We start from the raw sequence: 21,252 nt of genomic DNA, 5'->3' as shown, positions 1-21,252 counted from the left end.
ACAGCTACACTCTCTTTTGGATAGAACCTACATCATCCTGGTTAAAAATCACTTTGCTCAGTGAACCACTTCCCCCTTTTCACCCTGAATCTGCTTTGTTAACATGAAACCTATTACTAAATCAACCGATTCACAGGAAAGTGATTTGTAACAATAAAACTTGATAAATTTGAGTCAAGCCTGTTATTTGTGAAAGGACTCTTGCACTAAGTCTTTCAAAAGACTGTTTTCCTCTGAAATCCGCAATGCAGCATTTAAACAAGGTCAAACTCCCTCTGCTACAGAATGGGGGAAATGAAGATACTGTAAATGTGAAGATTAGCAATAGTACTTTCCCTCGTGGTTAGCGAGGAAACACCTTTAGTCCCCAAAACAAAGTTGTAAGCATTTAAAGACACACCAGCTAAAACTAAAACCCCACCTAACTTCTTGATCATTGAAAGAAATAAAGAGGAAAACAAAAATTGTTTTTCTCCCCTTTATAGTTACATAGTTATATAGTTATTCCTGACAACAATAACAAATCAAGTGACTTAATTCACAGAAGTGTATCATACACATGAAGGACAGGTTGTCAGGTATTTTTTTCATCACACTACTCAGAGAAACTCACTGTATGGCTCCTTTGAATAAAATGTATTTTCATTTACTTCCTGCAGAAAAAGTCTTAAGGTAGTTGTTTATCTTTTAAAGATGTATTTTAAATTCAAACCCATCTCTTACCATAACTTCAGGAATCACCACGGCATTCAGGGGCTTGTCATTGACAGTTGTATCTTTAACTAGCATATATATTCTTTCAGCTTCAGAAAAGCATGAAATTTCGAGTACAACAGCACCTGTAAAGAGGCATCAGGACTATTTTTTATATTTTCTATTATTATTAGGAAATCAGTATCATCATATCACAGCAAAAGTTTACTCCCTTTACTCAGGACATTATTCAGTAAAAGTTACTCTGCAACACTTGCAGTTGTTGGTTATCAGTGCATTGGGCTGTTTGGTTGTTTAAGCTTTCCTTCATACTCCCTAACACACCCCAGATTTTTTTTAAAGCAAAGCAGTTTGAGGACAAGAAGAACTGCAGCACAGAGCTAATACATATTTAAAGATGTCCTTTGGGCTTCAGAAGTATGGCCTGCTTCCATACTCTTTATTATAACTAACAGACTGTTCTCATCATGTAAAAGTGACAAAGGTATCAGGTTTCATTTTGTATCTCATTTTTGTATACCATTTTGTATATTTATTAAAAATCCAGTAGTTGCATTCATTGACAATATCTCAGTAAGAATTATTACAAGCAAAGATTTGATTTGTGAATCAGTTTAAGATCTTTATGTCGGCTTAGGTCCTGTATGGGAAAGTTGGGGAAGAAGGGAAGACGAAAGGGAAAAATAAAAGAAAATAAAATACTAACACGTTGGTTTAAAGTAAGGTGCTCTATGAGGAGGAAAACAGGGCAGGACAAGATCAAAGTGCATAACAGACAGCATATGAGATGTAAGCTGATAACACAACCTGGCTGCAACCAAAAGTGAGAGTCAGGAAGTTATCAGAAACAGAAAAATACTCAGAAAGTGAAAAAAACCACAAAGAACAATAAAAATCACATACAAGCCGAAAGATCTAAAAAACACATGCAGGTAAACTTGGTTAAATGAAGCTGTGACATGAGAAGAGTATCACAAAGATATTCTCCATTGACAAATATGAAAAGGAGAAGGCACATATGAAAGCTTTACGGTTTTCTTTATGAAAAGTCAGTATTAACTAGCCACGTGGAGACAGCAAATAGACAAAGTATGCATCAGTCTTCAAAATCACACTACAGAAAGTTTCATTTAGCAGTCACGTGAAAGTTAAGCCTGCCAAAGGACCTGAAACATCTCGGATATGGACACCTAACCATACAGAAGATAAATTCCACACTTTTAAGTTTTACCAAATGCAGATCTCTACCTGACCATCGCATTAAAGCTGCACAGAGCCACTGCTGCTCCAGCTCTCAGAAGCCTCACGGCTTCTCCATCGTTGCTGAAATAAAATTTGTACAGCAAAAGCAAAGCAACAGCTCAAAGGATGAATGCAGAGATGAGTGTACTGATTTTCTTCAGACTTCCAGCCACTGAACCCCCATTTAACACTGTGCTAGGAAACAGTGACTGTGAAACAATCCCATCAAGTTCAAAAGCAGTACCAAATTTTAGTATTTTAGAACTCAAAATAAAGAGAGAGCACTTGAAGGGTTTTTAACAGTTCAGTGGTGTTAGGCTGCTCAATTGAAGTGCAACTTCAAAACTCATTTTTATGATTAAATATTACCACTTTCTGGTACATGAGGCATGAAGCCAACCTTTTTATTTTTTTTCATAAGGTAATACTAATCCACTGCTCTTCATAAATACAACATGTTACATTTAATCTGAAGGGCTTTTTGCTTATGCAGTAAGACTAACATACTCCAAACTTAGAGCCTTTAGTATTAGGCTGCGGTTTTGAAAATAGACTAAAAATCTTAATGCTTACCTTGTGCTTGATAAACATGACTCACAGATACTACATTTGCTGCAAAGGGTAAAAATACAAACACATAAAACCTTGGGTACATTTAGAGTAAATATTTTAAATATTTTTAATAGTTACATAAATATAATATAAATAAATATTAAAAGTTATACAAATATAGGGAGAACCTCCAGCTAACACTTCCCCTCTCCTAAGTTTACTTTGCAAGTCAGAAAAGCTAAACTGATTTTCATAAAAGGTGACTATGAATTCTTTTTGGCATTTAAAGTTTAATTCCTCTTGAAGTTACATAAAAGATTGGGAAAAATGCTTCGTTTCCTGAAACAAAAAGCATGATGCATTCCTGACACTGTTTATAGAACACATTGGTTGAAACAGTATTATGAAAAATCAATTACACTTCTTTGAAACAGAAAAACAAATTCCTTTCACTGAGTGCTTGTCCATATGTGTGTGCACACACAGCTCATAATTCTCCGTGACCAAGCACAGAGGTCATGAACAACATGGAGAACAGCCCACACAAAAAATGTCAGAGGTTAATAAAGGCAAGGAATATTCATGCAAAGGGAATTAAACTGCACTGCCATAATTTGAATGGTGTGAGGTATGTACAGTTCACTTCTCAAAAGTGATGCTTTTTCACTAAAAAAAATGGTGTGGTCACTATAACTCAAGTAATGTAATAAATAAATAAATAAAGTACTTCTATGAATAATGAATGAGCTGTCACATCTCTCATGCAACCATGAACATATTAAAATGAATAAAAAAGCCCCCTGTGAGAGTACAAGGAAGACTGATTTTTCAAATAAGGTCAGAAAACGTTAAGAAAAAAAAATAATAAAAAGGAGCAATAGATGCTACTACATCATACTCTGTACAAGTGAATATATCTCAAAATGCACCTGTTCACTTACTTTTGATAGCTAATTCATCCTTGAGAATATTTGTGTATTCTTCAGGGGAAAGCTGAGGTGGAAGTCCACCAACAAATAAATTTACTCGTACAATTGATTTACTGTTTTCCACAATGTAAAATCTTGTTTGATTCATCTGACGTATTGAAGTCTACCAAAATAAAGAAAAATAAATGATGGGACATCTGGCAAAAAGGTATCGTGAAACAAAATCCCAAATAGTTCTGAACTTAGCAATCAACAACTGTATGCCTAGAGAGTATCACAAACAGAAACAAACTTCATTCCAAGCACTTAGCTTCTCTACAGATGAGCCAGCTGGGGCAAGGGGGGGAACTGATTACATACTTTTTCTGTAAGAAAGGGGACTCCCTACTTGCTATAAAAAAGGATCATGTTTCTTTTTCAGATTTACCTTTCTTATGTCCTTGAGTCTGTTAAGAATCAGTTCCTGATTGTCCAAGATCATGCGCTGAACTAGAGACAGCAAGAACATTAATCATGTTTGAAAGCACTGTAAGTTATTATCAGGCTCAATTAAACAAAAACAAGAAAAAAAAATTAGGGAAAAGTCACAACTCTGCGTACAACTAACAATAACATAAAGGACCACGCAGACCTGAACATTCAACAGAAAAAAACACATAGGTGCTTTGAACAGTCTGATTTTGTTCACAGTTCTTAAATACCACCCTCCTTTAAAAAAAGGCAGAAACAGCTTGAAGCCACACAAAAGACAAGCAGTACTTTGGTAACAAGCTGTTTGACAGAAGACTTTAAAACTACATTCCTTGACAACTACAGTAATAACCAACTTCTGTATTTTATTAAAATATTAAAACAATTTTAACAAATTCCAGCTAAAGCGAGGTTGTAAATGATGCTTTAAAATAGAGCACCAGAAACCAACCAAGGTAAGACGTTCACAAGGCTACAATAACCTTATAAAACAACTTACTGATAATGCATACGAAGAAAGCAAAGTATCAAGGCCAGTTTTTGAACTACAAAGATATTTACTTGGGTATGGCCAGGGCATCATCAGACTGCTTCAGTGGCATGAAGCCTTACAAATAATGAAGCATAAAGGGATGTGAACTTGGAGAACACCAGCTCAGCTCCTGCAAGATCACAAACCTCTTGAGCAACGCTAGGACTGTGTATTTCTGTACTTCATAATGCACACACATACTCCTTGGACCATCTCCGGACTCAGATTTGCTCTTGTTTGGAGGCAGTGGCAGGGGGAAAGAGGAGAGAAGGAAGGGAGCCACTTGAACTTCACAATTAATCTTTACTAAATAACTGCAGTTAAGAAAATTATGTCAGTTAAAGGCAGCTCCCCAAAACAAGGCTCTTTGCCAAAGTGTCAATACCCACCAGAAACTACTAATAAACCTTTATGTGATGATGAAGAGAAGGGAACCATACTCCCATGGGACACAAAAGACCAAAAAGAACCAACATCACTTCTGATTAAGTATTTCAACATGATGGTGAAGTTTCATTTGTGAAGGCATTTACTGTAAAAAATTAACTGTGATTGTGTTAAAAGGGGGAAAAAAAGCTAGGAGATCAGTTACAGATGTGCCTTTGGCCAATGTTCCTTCACTTACCTTGCTTACTGCCCATAAGCACTTCCACCAATTTGAAATTCTGGAGGCACTCTGTCTGTCAAAAGATGCAACATGTAAATGTAGTTTCTGAATGAAATAATTTTGCCAGATGTTTATGTTAAAGTTATGTTATATACTGCACACACAGAGCATAGAAAATGAAACATTTTAAAATCAACCACGATGTTCTTCCCCTAACCCATTCCTCCTGGGTCAGGAATAATCTTCATTTTACATACTCAGCCTCCCATACATGGCATCAGGCTCCCGTGCCCTTAACTACATCGGCATCCTCGCAGCACCATGGTGAAGAGGCACCTGTAAAACACGGCTAACTCTATCCCCCTTCAGTGACCAGCAGCTCAACTAGGGTATTTCCAGAGCGTCCTTCCAGAGAAAGCATGCAGGACTGTGAATGAACCTGCTCTTTGAGAAGATGGTCCAGGAACCAGGCTTGGCAAAAGCAGGCTGACTGGTCCCCATCTCCTGGGGCACTCCACCAGCATTGATGGAACGAAACCCTCTTCGCATGTGCCACAGTCCCTTCTCCACACTATACTACCAGGCACCACCCGAGTCCCTCGCAGCCGGACAAGAAAAGCTGGCAAAGCCAAGAGTTGAACCATTTACTAGGATTATTGCAAGCCTGGAAACATGTGACACTCAGGATTGAGAAAGCCTTGTAATTTTTGGCCTTGAGACTCGGAGGACAAATGATTTTGCTTTACATGTCGTGAACAGGGGTGTTAAAAGCTTCAACTGCCTTCATTTGCTTTGCCTGAAATTTGATGAGAGCGACTTGGGGAGGATCCTCAGCACAGTCAAATTCTGGGTATTACAAAGAGATTTCCTGTATGTACATCTTCATACAGAAAAAGAAGAAAACCCTTTAAAAAACTATCAATATCAGAGAAATTGGAATTGAGCCAAGGAATAAAGCCTCTTACAACATAAAACTAGCTTCCCAAATACAGAGATGTGAAGAGCTCTCCTAAATAAAGTACCAGACTATCCTGTCCGACAGTTGCTTTTTTCAGATGAGACAAGACTTCAGACAAGATTTTCCAAGTTTTGTTAAAAGGTCCAGAGCACTTGAGGAAAAGAACTGAAATAAAATCCTAGAACCATCCTATGGCGCAAAATGAGCTGCATACACTACATAGCTGTGTACACCTAGACAGAGATCCACAGTTATCACCTACTGCAGATAGCTAGCCACATGTTCCTATGTACCCTGTAAATAACCACAAAAGGTGGTGGTCACCCTGGAGCAGTGGAAGCGTGCTGATCTGCTGGTGCGCTCACAACCCCCAGCTGCTGAATGAAATGTACACGCTATAGCTTCATGCCTCCAGACCTGTGTGTCTGATTGAGACTGCCAGTGCCTTGGCACACTTGCAAATTCTACTAACATGTTTCCTAAAAGTCATGCTATCTTGGCATCAACTGTACGAAAGACAAGCAGACTGGGAAGATATCACCATCCAAGGAAAACATATGCATCTACAAAATTACAAGATGTATCTAATAATTTCCAATGAGGTGGGAAGGAATGCACATGGTAAAGAACGTGGGTGCCATTCAGCCTTGAGTCCTTTCTTGTAGTCCTTGAGGACTACAGAGATCCTGTTTGCCACTGTAGAGAGAAAATTCATGCAGCCAAGGCTCAATTAGAGTTCAAGCTGACCAGCATTGTGGACGACAACAAAAAGGGCTTTTTTAATATGTTAATAGCAAAAGGAGAATCAGAGATAACATTGGTCCGTTGCTTGACAAGGTCGGTCACCCCACAAACACGGACGTAGACAAAGCAGAGATGTTTAACGCCTTGTTTGCCTCTGTCTACAACACCGTTGGTGGGCCCTGGGAGCCCCGGAGCCCTGTGTTGGACGACTGTGGCTGGGGGGATGATAAACTCCCAGCCAGCCCTGAACTTGTTTGAGTCTTGCTGCTCCAGCTGGATGCGCATAAATGTATGGGGCCCGATGGGACTCATCCCAGGGTACTGGCAGAGCTGGCCATTGTCATTGGGGCACCTCTCTCCATTATTTTTAAATGGTCTCGGGGGCCTGGAGAGGTCCAGTCGACCAGAAGCTGGCAAATGTTGTGCCCATTTTCAAGAAGGGTAAGAAGGAAGACCCAGGTAATTAGAGGCCTGTCAGTCCCACTTCAGTGCCTGGTAAAATTACAGAGAAGGTTATTCTGGGAGTTATTGAAGAACCCTTGAGAGACAACGCAGTCATTGGTCACAGCCAGCATGGGTTCACGAGGGGCAAGTCCTGCTTCACCAACTTAATTTCCTTTTATGACAAGGTCACCCATGTAGTTGACCAAGGGAAGCCAGCGGACGTGGTGGTTTTGGATTTTAGCAAAGATTTTGATACTGTCTCTCACAGAATCCTTCTGGATAACCTATGCAGCACACAGCTAGACAAGTCCGTAATACGTTGGGTGAGCAATTGGCTGACAGGTTGGGCTCGAAGTCAGTAAATGGGGTTACATCAGGCTAGTGGTCAGTCACCAGTGGGGTTCCCCAAGGCTTGACTTTAGGGTCAGTGCTCTTTAATGTTTTTAGAAATGATCTGGACACAGGAACCGAATGCACATTAAGTAAGTTTGCTGACGATACTCAGCTAGGAGGAGCTGTGGACTCTCTCACAGGTAGGGAGGCCTTACAGTGAGATGTGGATAGGCTAACAAGCTGGGCAATCACCAACCGTATGAAATCTAACAAAAGCAAGTGCCGGATTCTCCACCCGGGACAGGGTAATCCTGGTTATAAATACAAATTGGGGGACAAGAAGCTGGAGAGCAGCCCCGTGGAAAGAGATCTGGGGGTTTGGGTCGATGGCAGGTTGAACACAAGTCAACAGTGTGCCCTGGCAGCCAAAAGGGCCAACCGTGTCCTTGGGTGCATCAAGTGCAGCGTAGCTAGCCGGTCGAGGGAGGTGATTGTCCCACTCTACACTGCACTGGTGTGGCCCCAGCTCGAGTCCTGTGTGCAGTTTTGGGTACCTCAATATAAGAAGGCCATCAAACGATGACAGTGTGTCCAGAGGAGGGTGACCAAAATGGTGAAAGGTCTTGAGGGCAAGACGTACAAGAAGTGGCTGAGGTCAGCTGGTTTGTTCAGCTTGGAGAAGAGAAGGCTGAGGGGTGACCTCATCGCAGTGTACTACTTCCTCAAGGGGGGCAGTGGAGAGGGAGGTGCTGATCTCCTCTCTCTGGTGTCCAGTGATAGGACACGAAGAAATGGAATGAAGCTGTGCTGGGGAAAGTTAAGATTGGACATTAGGAGAAGGTTCTTCACTGAGAGGGTGGTCGGTCACTAGAACAGGCTTCCCAGGGAAGTGGTCACAGCACCAAGCCTGTCAGACTTCAAGGAGTGTCTGGTAAACGCTTTTAGTCATATGGTTTAGTTAGAGGTATTCCTGAGAGGAGCAGGGAGTTGGACTTGACGATCCTTACGGGTCCCTTTCATCTTGAGATATTCTATGATTTCCTTTACAGAGCAGTACCAAGAAGTAGGAGACAAGCATAATCATTCTAAAAGTGTTTGCCAGTTTCCCAACAAGCTAAGATTAGCAGTGTAGTTACATACAGGCATACTGTAAATATCTCAAGACATAAACAACCAGAAAAAATATACTGCACACCAAGAATCACTGTGTTCATACACGTAAATCTGCTGGACCCAGAAAGACTGATGGTAACTCCTAGTACAGAGCAACCAGGTCTACCATCAAGACTGCAGACAGTTTTGAGCATCGTACCAGTCACATGTGATCATCTACCAAACATTAACAGCATTCACATTAACCGTGAATGGACTGATTATAACTTTTCTAAAGAGAAAAACATACACACCCCACTTCAGGGTCACTCAGGTGGTATATGGCCATGCTTATGATCTGTCATTTACCTGCTTTCCAAGTAATGGAAGCACTTCTTTGATGACAGTCTGTGTAGTACTATCCTTATTTACTCGCAGAGAAACATATGCCATTCCCACCCTAAAGAGAAAAGAAATAAAAGAGAAAAGGACAGTCATCTGACCGATCCTGTGTGTACCTTTTTTACCTAAGTGGCAAATTTTCTATGGGGGTAGGCAGAAGTTTGTGTTAGCTGAAGAAAGTTGTTCACTGAGGTTCACAGCAGATGTAGTATTAGCCCCACAGACAAGGAAAGACTTTCATCTCAAGGAACTGGTCATTACAATTGTAGCACTGCAAATTAGTTTCATCCTAAACACAGAATTACCTGCAAGTCTCTCATAAAATCTGGCAATGTAGTTGCACTAGTAAAATGAACAGATGTTTAAATTTTGTCCCACTGCTCTTAAGAAATTAATAGGTCACCTGCCAGTCTTGTTTCCACTGCTAAATACGCTTAAAATGTATATTGTCTAAGTGGTAAATGGTACAGATTTTTTTTCTTTATTTTTTCCTCCTATTCCCACATCAGTAGTTACACTGAATTTGTCCTACTTAATATTTCTTCCAAAAAACCATCAGGCTTTCAAGTGACATGTGTATGTCATCATTTGTTTACATACGCAGTTAATGTAAAGTTGCACCTTCTTGGCCAAATGCACAATAATAGAACTGCACAAGTTGCACAGTATGTTCCATGCATGTAAAGAAACCCACGAACATGCTTCCAGGCACAGAAATGAATAATATGTATACTACTCATTCAGAAATATAAACAGAAGAATCCTGAAATACAGAAGAAGAAACTACATTCTCTGTTATACTTGTGTGACTTCAATAACTGAAACACACTGGGCTGGACTACAGAAGACAAATGTAGCCAAGCAGGATAACCTTGCGATAAAGGAGGAAAACACTCACTTCAGCCAGGCAGGATAAATTCTGATCACTTCCTCGCCCTTTGGTTTGGCTCTGATGATCCAAGCTTCAGGAACAGATTCTCGGAATACTGAGACCAAGTTGCTCTCCTCTGCAGCATCATTCCTGTTGATAACATCATCAGACAGCAGTGCCTGCTGCGAAAAGGTCTGAAGCTCATACTCCTGCTGGTCATCCTTTATGTAGTATGCCCTCAAAGCAGCCTCCTACAACACAGCAAGATAAATTAACATTTTCTTGAAAAGACACCTTAATGGTGTATACCTGTATAGCCACAGACATTTATAAAGACCTTGCTTATGGAACCAACCTTTAACGTGTGTTTTAAGCACAGAACAGCAGATAAATAGCAGTTGCAAAAAACAAAACAAGAGCGAAGTTTTGAAAACAAATTTTAGTGGAAGATACAAAAAGAAAACTTGAGATATTGATAGATTTGAACACAGCCCACAGTATTTTCATCAAGTTATAGTCATTTTGACTCCATAGATCAAACGTAAAAATTCAGCACCAATAAAGCTACACTCACTGCATGCAAAATTTACTCCACAAGGTAAAAGGTAAATTACCCTTGGTTGTGCTCAACTCTGCATATTCAATCTGCTTGCACTAAGGGGATGCTGAAAATTAGTGAGCTGCTCAGCCACAAGGCTGCACTGAACCCACACACCTGCGAAGAGCAAAGGTAAGGGCTGTCCTTGGAAGATGCAAGCAGTCACAGGAATTTTACATCCATTACTGGCCCATGCCTGCAGGACCAGCTGCTTATACAGCTGCAGTGAATAGAGCCCAGGAAGTTACTTACGAGAATTGGTATTAATCTGCCCTGGTGTTACAAGCAGCAGCCTGATAAATGTGCTTGAAAGGCAAGTGGCACTCCTCAATAAAAGTGTTTTCAGCACTGTACACAATTTTCCTTGAAAGTCTTTGACATGCAGAACACTACAAACCATTTTCAAAACTCCTGTCGATTTTGAGCACAATATCAAGATAAAAATCTTAATGAGCTGTAGGTTTAAATTGTCAAAATTCTGATGTAATAAATTCTCCAAACTCATATGCCAAGTCCTTTATGACTTTGAGTCCTCACCATGCTCAATTCTACTGTGCAGGGCCTCATACCCCCTCTGGGCTTCATTTCTACCCAGCATGGGGTCTCTGCCCAGCCTAATAAATTAAGATCTGCACAGAACATTTGATTTAGTAGTAAGTAATGCTTCCACCCCAGATGGAGCACTGGAAAAGCTCAGGAGTTGCCACTATATGATCGGTAATTCATTACTTTCACAGCCAAGGAGTGGAGGTAACTATGGCATGCTTCAGTCTTCAAAGCTGATTAACTGAAATGCAATTCTGGTGGCTGTCCAGGATAAACACTATAGAAGAGGAGAAAGATCTAAGGAGCTGATTATCCAGTATTGCTCACATCAGTAAAATCAGACTTCAGTGTCACACAGAGAAGAAGAATGACTGCTTAACATGTGATATACTGTGGTCCCCATTATGCTATAGACATGTAGGCCACCACTTCTTCAGATGCTTTAAAATAAGAGCACTACATGAAGAAGTCAAATTACATTGTAATATTATAGCCCATTTACAGATTTTGTTGTTGTTGAGTTACATTTGTAAAACTGTTAGCTTTTGACTACTGTAATGTACAATCATATGACCCTTTATCACACTGGAATATTGACCTTCACCGGGTATCTTACCACAACTTCTTCATTTTTTGCAATCCTTGGAACTGAAATCAGTCGAAATTGATTGCGTTTCACTGCATCATTCCCATCAAATATCTTTAATGTTTGTTTACCTGAATGAAAACAATTATTGTATTTCAATAACAAACCCCTCAAATCATAAAGCTACCTGAATAGGAAGCATATAATGGAACTACTAAAAACGTGCTTTTAACCCACTGAACTGTTTCATCATCACAAGCTTTGAAGCTGAATCTTTTAATTTTTGTTTTGCTACTGTTCATTTAAAACAAGGGTACATTTTCACACGGAAGTGAGAAGAGTATTTCAAGTAATCATAGTTTTATCCTGGCTTTTGATGTAACTGTTTATATATAACTATACTGCTTATGTTACCACTTCTTCATCCTCACCATTCAAGACTGCATTTATTATTGACCAGTTCAACAACACGAAAACCAAGACAGAGTGCCATCACCTTCAGAATAGCTCCCAAAGCACTGCCAGTTCTGAGAGCATCCTTCCAAAGAAAGTCCTTAAAGTACCTGGTTAACTTTACAGACAACAGGAGAAAATACAGGAACAACAGAAAAACTGGAAGAAAGAAGGTACAGCAAATGAAGAACTACAACCCTTTGCTGCGTTTCATTTCATTAAAGCCTTATCAAATCCATGCTCAAACCATGGAGCACAGGTTGTTGCAGAGACATCTCTGAAAGAGTGAAGAGTTAAGGATTTCAGATTCACCTTTCACAAAGATGAGTTAAGACTCAGTTTGGTACAGTCCATTGTATGACAAAGTTTCTGTCTTATTTAAGCGACTGTTTTAAGAGCAATAGCAAAGTGTAACCAAATTCTCATAGAGCAGGCAGTTTTTAAAAGGTCTTAAGAACAAATGAATGTTATCAGTTCAATACGTGTGTCCTTAGCGCCTATGGAAAGGCATCAAGTTCATCAATCCAGACCAAAAATGAGATTCCAAAAAGACAGACCTAGTGTCCTCTCCTGATCACATCTTTATGAAAAGACCTGATGAGCTGTTCAGTTTTGCAGTTTCCTTCTGGTAGCACCCAGAGAGCCCATGCTTTACAACAGACACTACTACTCTTCATGGACAGAATTTGCCCTTTTTATTGCAGTGTTGGACTGAACTGTTAACAAAAGTCACTCTTTGTATAGCACAGTGTTACAGACTCTGATGTCATAACACATCTGTACGCCTGAATTCATCATAAAGTAATAAATCACTAGAAGCTATCATTTGTAGACTTGAAATGTTAGAAATATTAACTGAAAACCACATACACCACCTGTAATGTCCATACAACTGCTTAATTGTGCAGTCTGTTAATGCACATTGTAAAGGAGAGATAGATCACATGTGGGAGCCTACTTCCACCTTTCTCTTACAGCTTGAAAATACTTTGTAGTACAGCAGAAAGTACTGAAAGCCTTTTGCTTTCAAAAAATACTGGCATTTGTGTTTGAAGAACCACATTAGCAAACTACCGTTTGTCACAGAAGGATTAAAAAGGAGAGCTGGAACTGGAGGAGCAAAAAACCAAACCACCCTTAACTGATGGCTGAAAAAAGCAAGCTAAAATCCCAGGCAGAAATGTGCATCACTGGGTATCTCAATGCTGTGATGACAGATTACGAGGAAAGACTACAGCAAGTAACTGCTTTGCAAGGACACTTCAGTGATGCTCTGCTACCCTTCTAGAGCCACCTGAAACTCAGGTACACCGTGTGTAATCCACCTACTCCTGTTTCAATGTTTATTTTGTCACTTCAATCAAAGGCAGACACTGTGCAGAACTAAGGGTTCATCCAACACTATGTTTGAAGGTAGCCTTTTTAAAATGAGACTCTAACCCTTGAAGAAAAATCCTGATACCTTCCTTCTCGTTACCTTTATTTCTCATTATTTTGAGATGCGACAGCTACACTTTAGACTTCTTTTTCAGTTTAGACTTGTCCACTTAAGGCCTTTCTTTATTAGCGATTGCACTGGGCATGGCACAATGCGTGTGCAAGGATGTTCTTATTAGGTGACATAAAGAATGCTGTGCAATTAGCACAGCAAAGCAATCACCAGTACAGCCTCCCATCCTACTCCAAATTAATCTTTGTCTCTACTGGGACAAAAGTGGCTATGTTGATCAGTGGGCGCTTCAGCAGCAGCACTTCCCCTTACAGGAGAAGAAAAATGGCTGGGGTCACTCCAGAAGCAATCAATCCCGACATGGGATTTGGGCAGTAATTCAATATAAAGCTTTGCTCTTCTTCTTTTGCATTTATGAAACAATGATAAACTGCTAGAAACAAAAAAAACTTTTTTCAAGGTTGAGAGCTTGAGAACAGAGCAGGGCTGAAGGTGGTACATCCCACCTGCAACCATGTAAACAGGGAAAGACTTGTTAGGCAGGGGTGTGAGGAAAGCTCTCGTACCCTTCTCTGGAAATGGGCACAGCTGGGCACCTCTCTGAAGTGCCTGTACAGAACTGCCCACAGCATGGGGCACAACAAGGAAGAACTGGTTGGGAATGTAAAGGCTGGGGACAGCCCTGGCTGCAGTGACCATGAGCTGGTGGTGTTCAGGAGCCTGAAAGGAGGGGAATAAAGCAAGCAGCAGTGTCAACAAGCCAGGACTTCAGGAGAGCAGACTTTGGCCTGTTCAGGAATCTGCTTGGAAGACTCCCATGGGATACAGTCCTGGAGAGAAGAGTGGTCCAGGAGAGGTAGTGGATTTTCAAGGATTACCTCCTCTAATCTCAAGAATGGTGCATTCCAACAAGCAGTGAAAAAAAAGCAAGGTTGCAGGAGGCACGCATGGATGAGCTCCTGACTTAACTCTGCCATTAAAAGCATGCGTACAAGACGTAGAAGCAGAATTGAGTGAGGTGGAAGAACTACAGAGACACTGTCCAACCATGCAGGGATGGGCTTAGGAAAGCTAAAGCCCATATGGAGCTGATTCTGGCAAGGGACATGAAGGGCAACAAGAAAGGTTTCTACAGGTACATCACCAGCAAAAGGATGGCTAAGGAAAATGTGGGTCTGCTGAGGAATGGGGAGCTGGTCTTAAAGGACATGGAGAAGGCTGAGGCACTGATGGCCTTCTTTGCCTTGGTCTTTACTGGTAAGACCAGCCATGAGCAATCCCAGTCCTGAGACCAGTGGGAAAGTGCAGGGCAAGGAAGACTTACCCTCAGTGGGGGAGGATTAGGCTAGTGAACATTTGAACAAACTGAAGATGCACAAGTCCATGGGTCTGCTGCAATGCACCCACGGGTGCTGAGGGAGCTGGCTGATGTTGCAAGACCACTCTCAATTATCTTGAAATTTGTGATAGGTTCCTGAGGACTGGAAGAAAGCAAGTATCACCCTTACCTTCAGGAAGGGTAGGAAGGAGGATCTGAGGAGCCACAGGCTGATCAGCCTGACCTCGATCTCTGGGAAGGTGATTGAGCAACTAATCCTGGAAACCATTTTTAAACATATTGAGTGGGAGTAGTCAGCACAGACCTATCAAGGGAAATCATGCTTAACCAATGTGGTGGTCTTCTACGATGAGACAACTGGCTGGGTGGATAAGGGAAGAGCATTGGATGTTGGTTTATTTACTTTAGTAAGGCTTTTGACACTGTCTCCCTTAACAGCCTCATAGACAAATGGATGAAGTACAGACTAGGTAAGTGGAGAGAGATGTGGACTGAAAACTCACTGTACTGCCATGCTCAAAGGGTTGTCTACAGAAGTGTCAAGTCCAGCTGTAGGCCAGTCACCAGTGGAGTACTCTTGCAAGCTTATACTGGGGCCAATATTGTTTAGCCTCTTCACTGATGACCTAGATGATGGGACAGAGTACATCTTCAGCATGTTTGCAGAGGACACAAGACTGGGAGGAGTGCTTGGCAGACTAGATGGGTGTGCAGCCATTCAGAGGTACCTCAACAGGCTGGAGAAATAGGCCACCAGGAATCTCATAATGTTCAACACCATGAAATGCCAAGCCCTGCACCTGGACAGGAATAACCCAGGCAGGGGTCTGACTGGCTGGAAAGCAACTTGGCAGAGATACCCTGGGGGTCCTGGTGAAAACCAAGTTGACCATAAGCCAGCAACATGCCCTTATGGCAAAGATAGCCAACAGCATCTCAGCACTCTGAGACCTCATCGGGAGAGTTGTGCCCAGTCCTGGGCTCTTCAGTACAAGAAAGACATGGATGTACCAGAGCAAATGCAGGGAGGGCCCATGCAGATGATGATGGGACAGAAGCATCTCTCAGATGAGGAGAGGCTGAGAGAACTGGAAGTGTTCATGCTGGAGAATGAAGGATCGGGGGCAGCGTGTGTGTTTTATCCATGTGTATAAGTAATTAATGGGAGGGTGTAAAGGTGAACAGACAAGAGGCAATGGGCACAAATTGAAACACAAGAAATTATGTTTAAACCTAAGAAAAAAACTTCTACTGTCAGACTGGAACAGCTTGTCCAGGGAGAGTTATGAAGTCTCCATCCTCAGCGATACCTAAAACCTGACTGGACATGACCCTGAACAAACTGCTCTGATTGACCCTGCTTGAGCAGGGGGTTGGCCTAGATAATGTCCATACGGCCTCCAACCTCAGCCATGCTGTGACTCCATGAAGGGAAGCCTGTACAAGGGATGCTTGTACAAAGAAAGAAAGAAAGAGAGAGATAAACAGAATAAATAAGATCATAGCATCATAGAATAGTTTGGGTTGGAAGGGACCTTAAAGATCATCTAGTCCAGACATCCTGCCATGCACATGGACATCTGTCACTAGATCAGGCTGCTCAAAGCCCCGTCCAACCTGACCTTGAACACTTCCAATGATGGGGCATCCACAACTTCTCTGGGCAACCTGTTTCAGTGTCTCACCACTCTCATTCTAAAAAATTTCTTCCTTATGTCCAATCTAAATCTACCATATTTTAGTTTAAAACGGTTGTCCCTTGCCCTGTCAGTACAGGCCCTGGTAAAAAGTCTGTCCACATCTTTCTTGTAAGCCCCCTTTAAGTATTGAAAGGACGCAACAAGGTCTCCCTGGAGCCTTCCCTTTTCCAGGCTGAACAACCCCAACTCTCTCAGCCTTTCTTCATAGAAGGGGTGTTCCAACCCTCTGATCGGTTTTGTGGCCTTCCTCTGGACCCTCTCCAACACGTCCATGTCCTTCTTATACTGGGGACTCCAGAGCTAAATGCAGTACTCCAGGTGGGGTCTCACAAGAGCTGAGTAGAGGGGAAGAATCAGCTCTCTCGACCTGCTGGCCACCATTCTTTTGATGCAGCCCAGGACATGGTTGGTTTTCTGGGCTGCAAGCGCACATTGCTGGCTCATGTCCAATTTTTCATCCACCAAGTCCTTCTCCATAGGGCTGCTCTCAATCCATTCTTCCTCCAGCCTGTATTGATACTGGGGATTACCCTGACCCAGATGCAGGACCTTGCACTTGGCCTTTTTAACCTCATGAGGTTCACATGGGCTCACTCCTTCCTGTCAAGGTCTCTCTGGATGGCATCCCTTCCCTCCAGAGAATCAACTGCACCACTCAGCTTGGTGTCATCTGCAAACTTACTGAGGGTGCACTCAATCCCACTATATGTCACTGATGAAGATAATAAATATCACCGGTCCCGGTACAGACCCTTGAGGGATACCACTTGTTACTGGTTGCCACTTGGACATTGATGTGAAAGCACAAAGCGTTTAAGCAGGAAGCAAAAGAACTAACGTCCTAAATGAAAGTCAATTTGAAGAAGCAAAAATTACTGCCTTTCTAAACGGTATCTACAACATGACAGAACTTTCAGCTTCTGATTTTGCAGGTTTACTTCTGGCTCCTGTCAAGAATGAACGAACTTTGGAAGCTTCCTTCCTATACAACTATTCCTCAAGTACTCTTTTGAAAGTAGCTAGCTGAAACCTTTTACAGTATCTGTTTAAGAAAAATAATCACACAATTTCCACATGCAATGTACACTCTTTACAGAAATGGAGAATAAATCATTTTACTGGAGAAGCGAGCCTGGGATATATGCCATGACACACCAGGACTTTTCAAGTATTTTTTTTAATATGAAAAGTAGTATTACCAGATGCATTTAGCTTTTCAGTTTTCCAATTGTCAACTTAATGGCTGTGTCTGTTGTCAATTTTTTTTAGTCACAGTATAAGGAACATTTAAATATCATCAACCCTCACTTCTCAAGTATCCTTGAAACTCTATTGCCATTGCACTGAGACTATAGCACAAATCAGAAAGTGATCCACTCCTTTAAACCCTGCTGAATTAATGTCAGAAAAAGTGAAATTCTCTTAGAAACAGATTTCTGTCAGCGTGATCTCCATGGTGACTTTAGCATAGACAAATTTTAACCAAAAGACACACTGTATGCTGGGTGACCATCTTTAGGGCTAACACAACTTGAGAAAACACAGCAAATGCTGGTTACTGACAGCACAGCCAATGTTCTGCGTGTAAATTCTCGTAACATTATCAAAATCTCTACTGTTTTCTCTAGCAATACAGAGGGTAGACAACCACCTGAGAATAAAAACATTCATCCAAGTTTTAGTACTTGTTTTCTTTCAGACTGCCTTGTAGTCTGCTCTTGTTAAATACTATTTGGCCTGAGAGAATCTCTAGCAATTTTAACTGGAGATTTTTTTTATGAGCTCTCCACTTCTTAAGACCAGCCAAATGTTGCAAAAAGTTGGCTTGACTCTTTTAAAAAACTGGTTTGCAAGGAGATTTACAGACCAGCAGTAAAGTCCTAAGCTCAAGTACATTCCTTAGCTAAATACAGTATGCTCAGTCCTCCTTTCCCTTAAGGTAATCTGGTTATCCTCATACAAAACGAGCTGAATTTATCACTGAAAAATCATGTTTAATTTTGTCACTGTCCTCCTCACAGGGGTCACTTTTACTGCAACCTGATGAAAGATGGCTTTCTTGCACATGAGCTTCTGGGGACACGTTAGCGAAAGAACAAACAGCTACTTTTTTTGACCACAACTAGTCATCCAGAAAAACAATTCCCAACTAATTTAAGTGTACATCCACAACATGAAAGTTAAGGGGTGTCTTATGCCAGTCTGATTTGTCTAACTAGCCTTGGAAAGAAGGTCAACTATAATCACTTTTGAAGTTAGATAAAGCTCTTTCTCCCTCCTGTTCCAATTTTTAAATATTAGAAAATGATCCAATTCTAGAAGTGAAGTCTACATACCACTACCTACTATAAAAAAAATCTTGCCAATATGCAACAGATGCACATAACAAATTTTGGTATTTAAAGGTGTTACTGCCTGTTTTATAATATTGACACTTCACTGCCGAATGTCTTTTGTCTTTTCCTCTTTGATTAGACTATACAGTATCAGGACTTTCTCCTGAAAAACACATTAATTTTTTTCTTATTGTGGGTTACTGAGTTTAAAAAAACCTGTTCTTCATGCTTATGCTTTTCAAGGGGGAACCAGCTACACAAAGGTCAACTCCAGACATAATTTACTGAACTATGGAGTTCGATTTTGGAGGCTAAGATACCAAGTTTTCCTGGGAAAAGGATAAACAGCATTTGATGAGTCCAAAGTTCATGTCCTTTAACTTCCAAATCCACACAGACAGGACATAGCTTCTGAAAAGACTTATGTGCAGCTTGTTGCAGAGATAGGAAAATGATATAGTCCTGAATGTTGTTGCCACTGAAGAAAGCTAGAGACCTACACCAAACATATTGGTGGAATTTACTCTTAAAAGCCCACACTCCAGCAACACCGCTTACCAAGAACTATTCTTCCCAACAAAACTTGTGCTATCCACACACATTCTGCTCTTCTTCTCTAGTCATTGCTACTTTAAATTGCAACAGTGAGGACCAGCAAATTTTGGTTTATTTCAATATTACCATTTACATCCTACAAGGCAGCAATAAAGCAGGTAAGAATTGTGTATTTTTTCTTTTATTGGTCTTGAAAGAGTGTCTTTCAGAATGACAGATTCTTCCTTTCTTCAGCTGTTCTTTTCCAGGAGAGCCATTTGCAGGTGTGTCACTTCTCTGAACTTGTTTACACAAGCAGCTCAAATCCCCATAGTTCCAAGACAGTTTTGAAGCACAAAGAGCCATCCTCCCATACTGGTAGCCACCTCTTCACCCTTCTCCTCCAGGGTGCTTTTTAGAACTTCTCCAAGCATCTGCCATATGTATCACCACTTGATCTGGTTTCACCTGCTTCTCCCTCTAGCTTTAGGGCTCCAAATCAATTTAAATCATGTTTCAGAAGAACATGTGACATGCTTAGTTATCTGTAAGTGGTTTTAGCAGAGTACAATGACCCTTTTTATGAAGGCTGAACATTTTCGTAAGTATCTTTAGAGGAAAAATCCCTCAAATCCACACATGTTGCCTTTGTTCCTTCCTGAAAACAATTTGTTCCTACTTGCAGAATTACAGTGAAGGTCTCCTCCACGCTGTCAGCAGGTTTGGGATAAGACATAAGCAAGCACTAAGCCAATGACTTGGGTCTATCTAATACAAGAAAATTTTCTCTCTCTTACTTGGCAGGTGAACAGCAACCTAAGCAGAGCACTGCCCAACAAAAGAGGGGCCGTGGAAGGACATGCTGTGAAAAGTATGTTTGCTGACAGCACTGCATCTCCCATTTCTCTCCTCAGTCAAATTCCTCTAAAACCTCCTTCAGAGAGGGTTTTCTCTTGATGGCTGCATTTTGGCCTGTGGAAGCTGGGCACACACCGAAGCAGACAGTTCACAAGCAGCCAGTGAGGGCTGAGAGACACTCACGGGGCAGAGAGACTCCCAGGTCAGGGCCATGCCCTTCGCTCTTCACGCGCCCCTGTCTGACAAACAGGTTGCACACGCACACACGGCCAGAACGTCTGTTCAGCCCTCAGTGCACCTCCTGAAATATGTCTGTACACATTTCCAGTGGGCTGCTATGGAGAAACTGTACCCAAGCATCAAGACTAGGAGGATGTTAAAGCAAAGAGAATGCATAATCACTGAAACAACCCAAAAAGCATGGATCTCCATGTCATTCTTAAGTATCTACAGTTCAACTTTTAATCTGATAAGCCTTGTCATAAGGACCCCTAAGGCAGGGAATAAATTAACACTAGCTAATAACATTTGCGAATATCTCTCCATAGCCTTGTGGCAATGATGCTACAGAGCTACAGGAAGATTTTTTCAATCTTTCTTCTTGAAGAGATTTTCCATAAAACCTCTTTACATTTTCAGGAATTAGTTAAGACTACTGCTTGCCTTCCCCGAAACAGACATTTAGAGCAGCCAACGTTTTGACTACCAACTGGTATGAGACATCAAGGATGAGGGGGAAAGGGATTCAGGGAGCAAGAGAGGGACAGGCAGACTGAAAGGGAACCAAGCCAAAGGGGCAGCAACACTGGGGAGTAAATGTTGTGCTTGGGGAAGGAAGGGAACTAGGAGAGACAAGTTGTGGAAGAGCACAAAAGACAACTTGGTGAGAAGTGACAACTATAGTGGGCAATATCAAGTGTCAGAAAAGGCAGATGAAGGGGGTTGAGGGAAGGAGAGGAAA

The 21,252-nt window shown here is 41.3% G+C and overlaps 1 protein-coding gene across 1 annotated transcript in view; it reads right to left on the bottom strand.

Annotated features, from left to right (window-relative positions):
* Nucleotides 1-21,252, bottom strand: part of DGKQ (diacylglycerol kinase theta) — a 114,549-nt gene that overhangs the window by 21,522 nt on the left and 71,775 nt on the right. Inside the window, exons 10-17 of the mRNA XM_059834040.1 lie at nt 11,652-11,752; nt 9,919-10,142; nt 8,988-9,078; nt 5,066-5,120; nt 3,865-3,926; nt 3,450-3,600; nt 2,530-2,568; nt 724-839 (exon numbers count right to left, since the gene is read on the bottom strand). Coding sequence (XP_059690023.1) covers nt 724-839; nt 2,530-2,568; nt 3,450-3,600; nt 3,865-3,926; nt 5,066-5,120; nt 8,988-9,078; nt 9,919-10,142; nt 11,652-11,752 — 839 coding nt within the window. The remainder of the gene's footprint in view (nt 1-723; nt 840-2,529; nt 2,569-3,449; nt 3,601-3,864; nt 3,927-5,065; nt 5,121-8,987; nt 9,079-9,918; nt 10,143-11,651; nt 11,753-21,252) is intronic.

This window comes from Gavia stellata, chromosome Z (assembly GCF_030936135.1).
Source record: "Gavia stellata isolate bGavSte3 chromosome Z, bGavSte3.hap2, whole genome shotgun sequence".
Classification (NCBI taxonomy): Eukaryota; Metazoa; Chordata; class Aves; order Gaviiformes; family Gaviidae; genus Gavia; species Gavia stellata.
The sequence above is the reverse complement of the archived record's forward strand: the minus strand, read 5'-3'. Positions and strand labels throughout refer to the sequence as shown.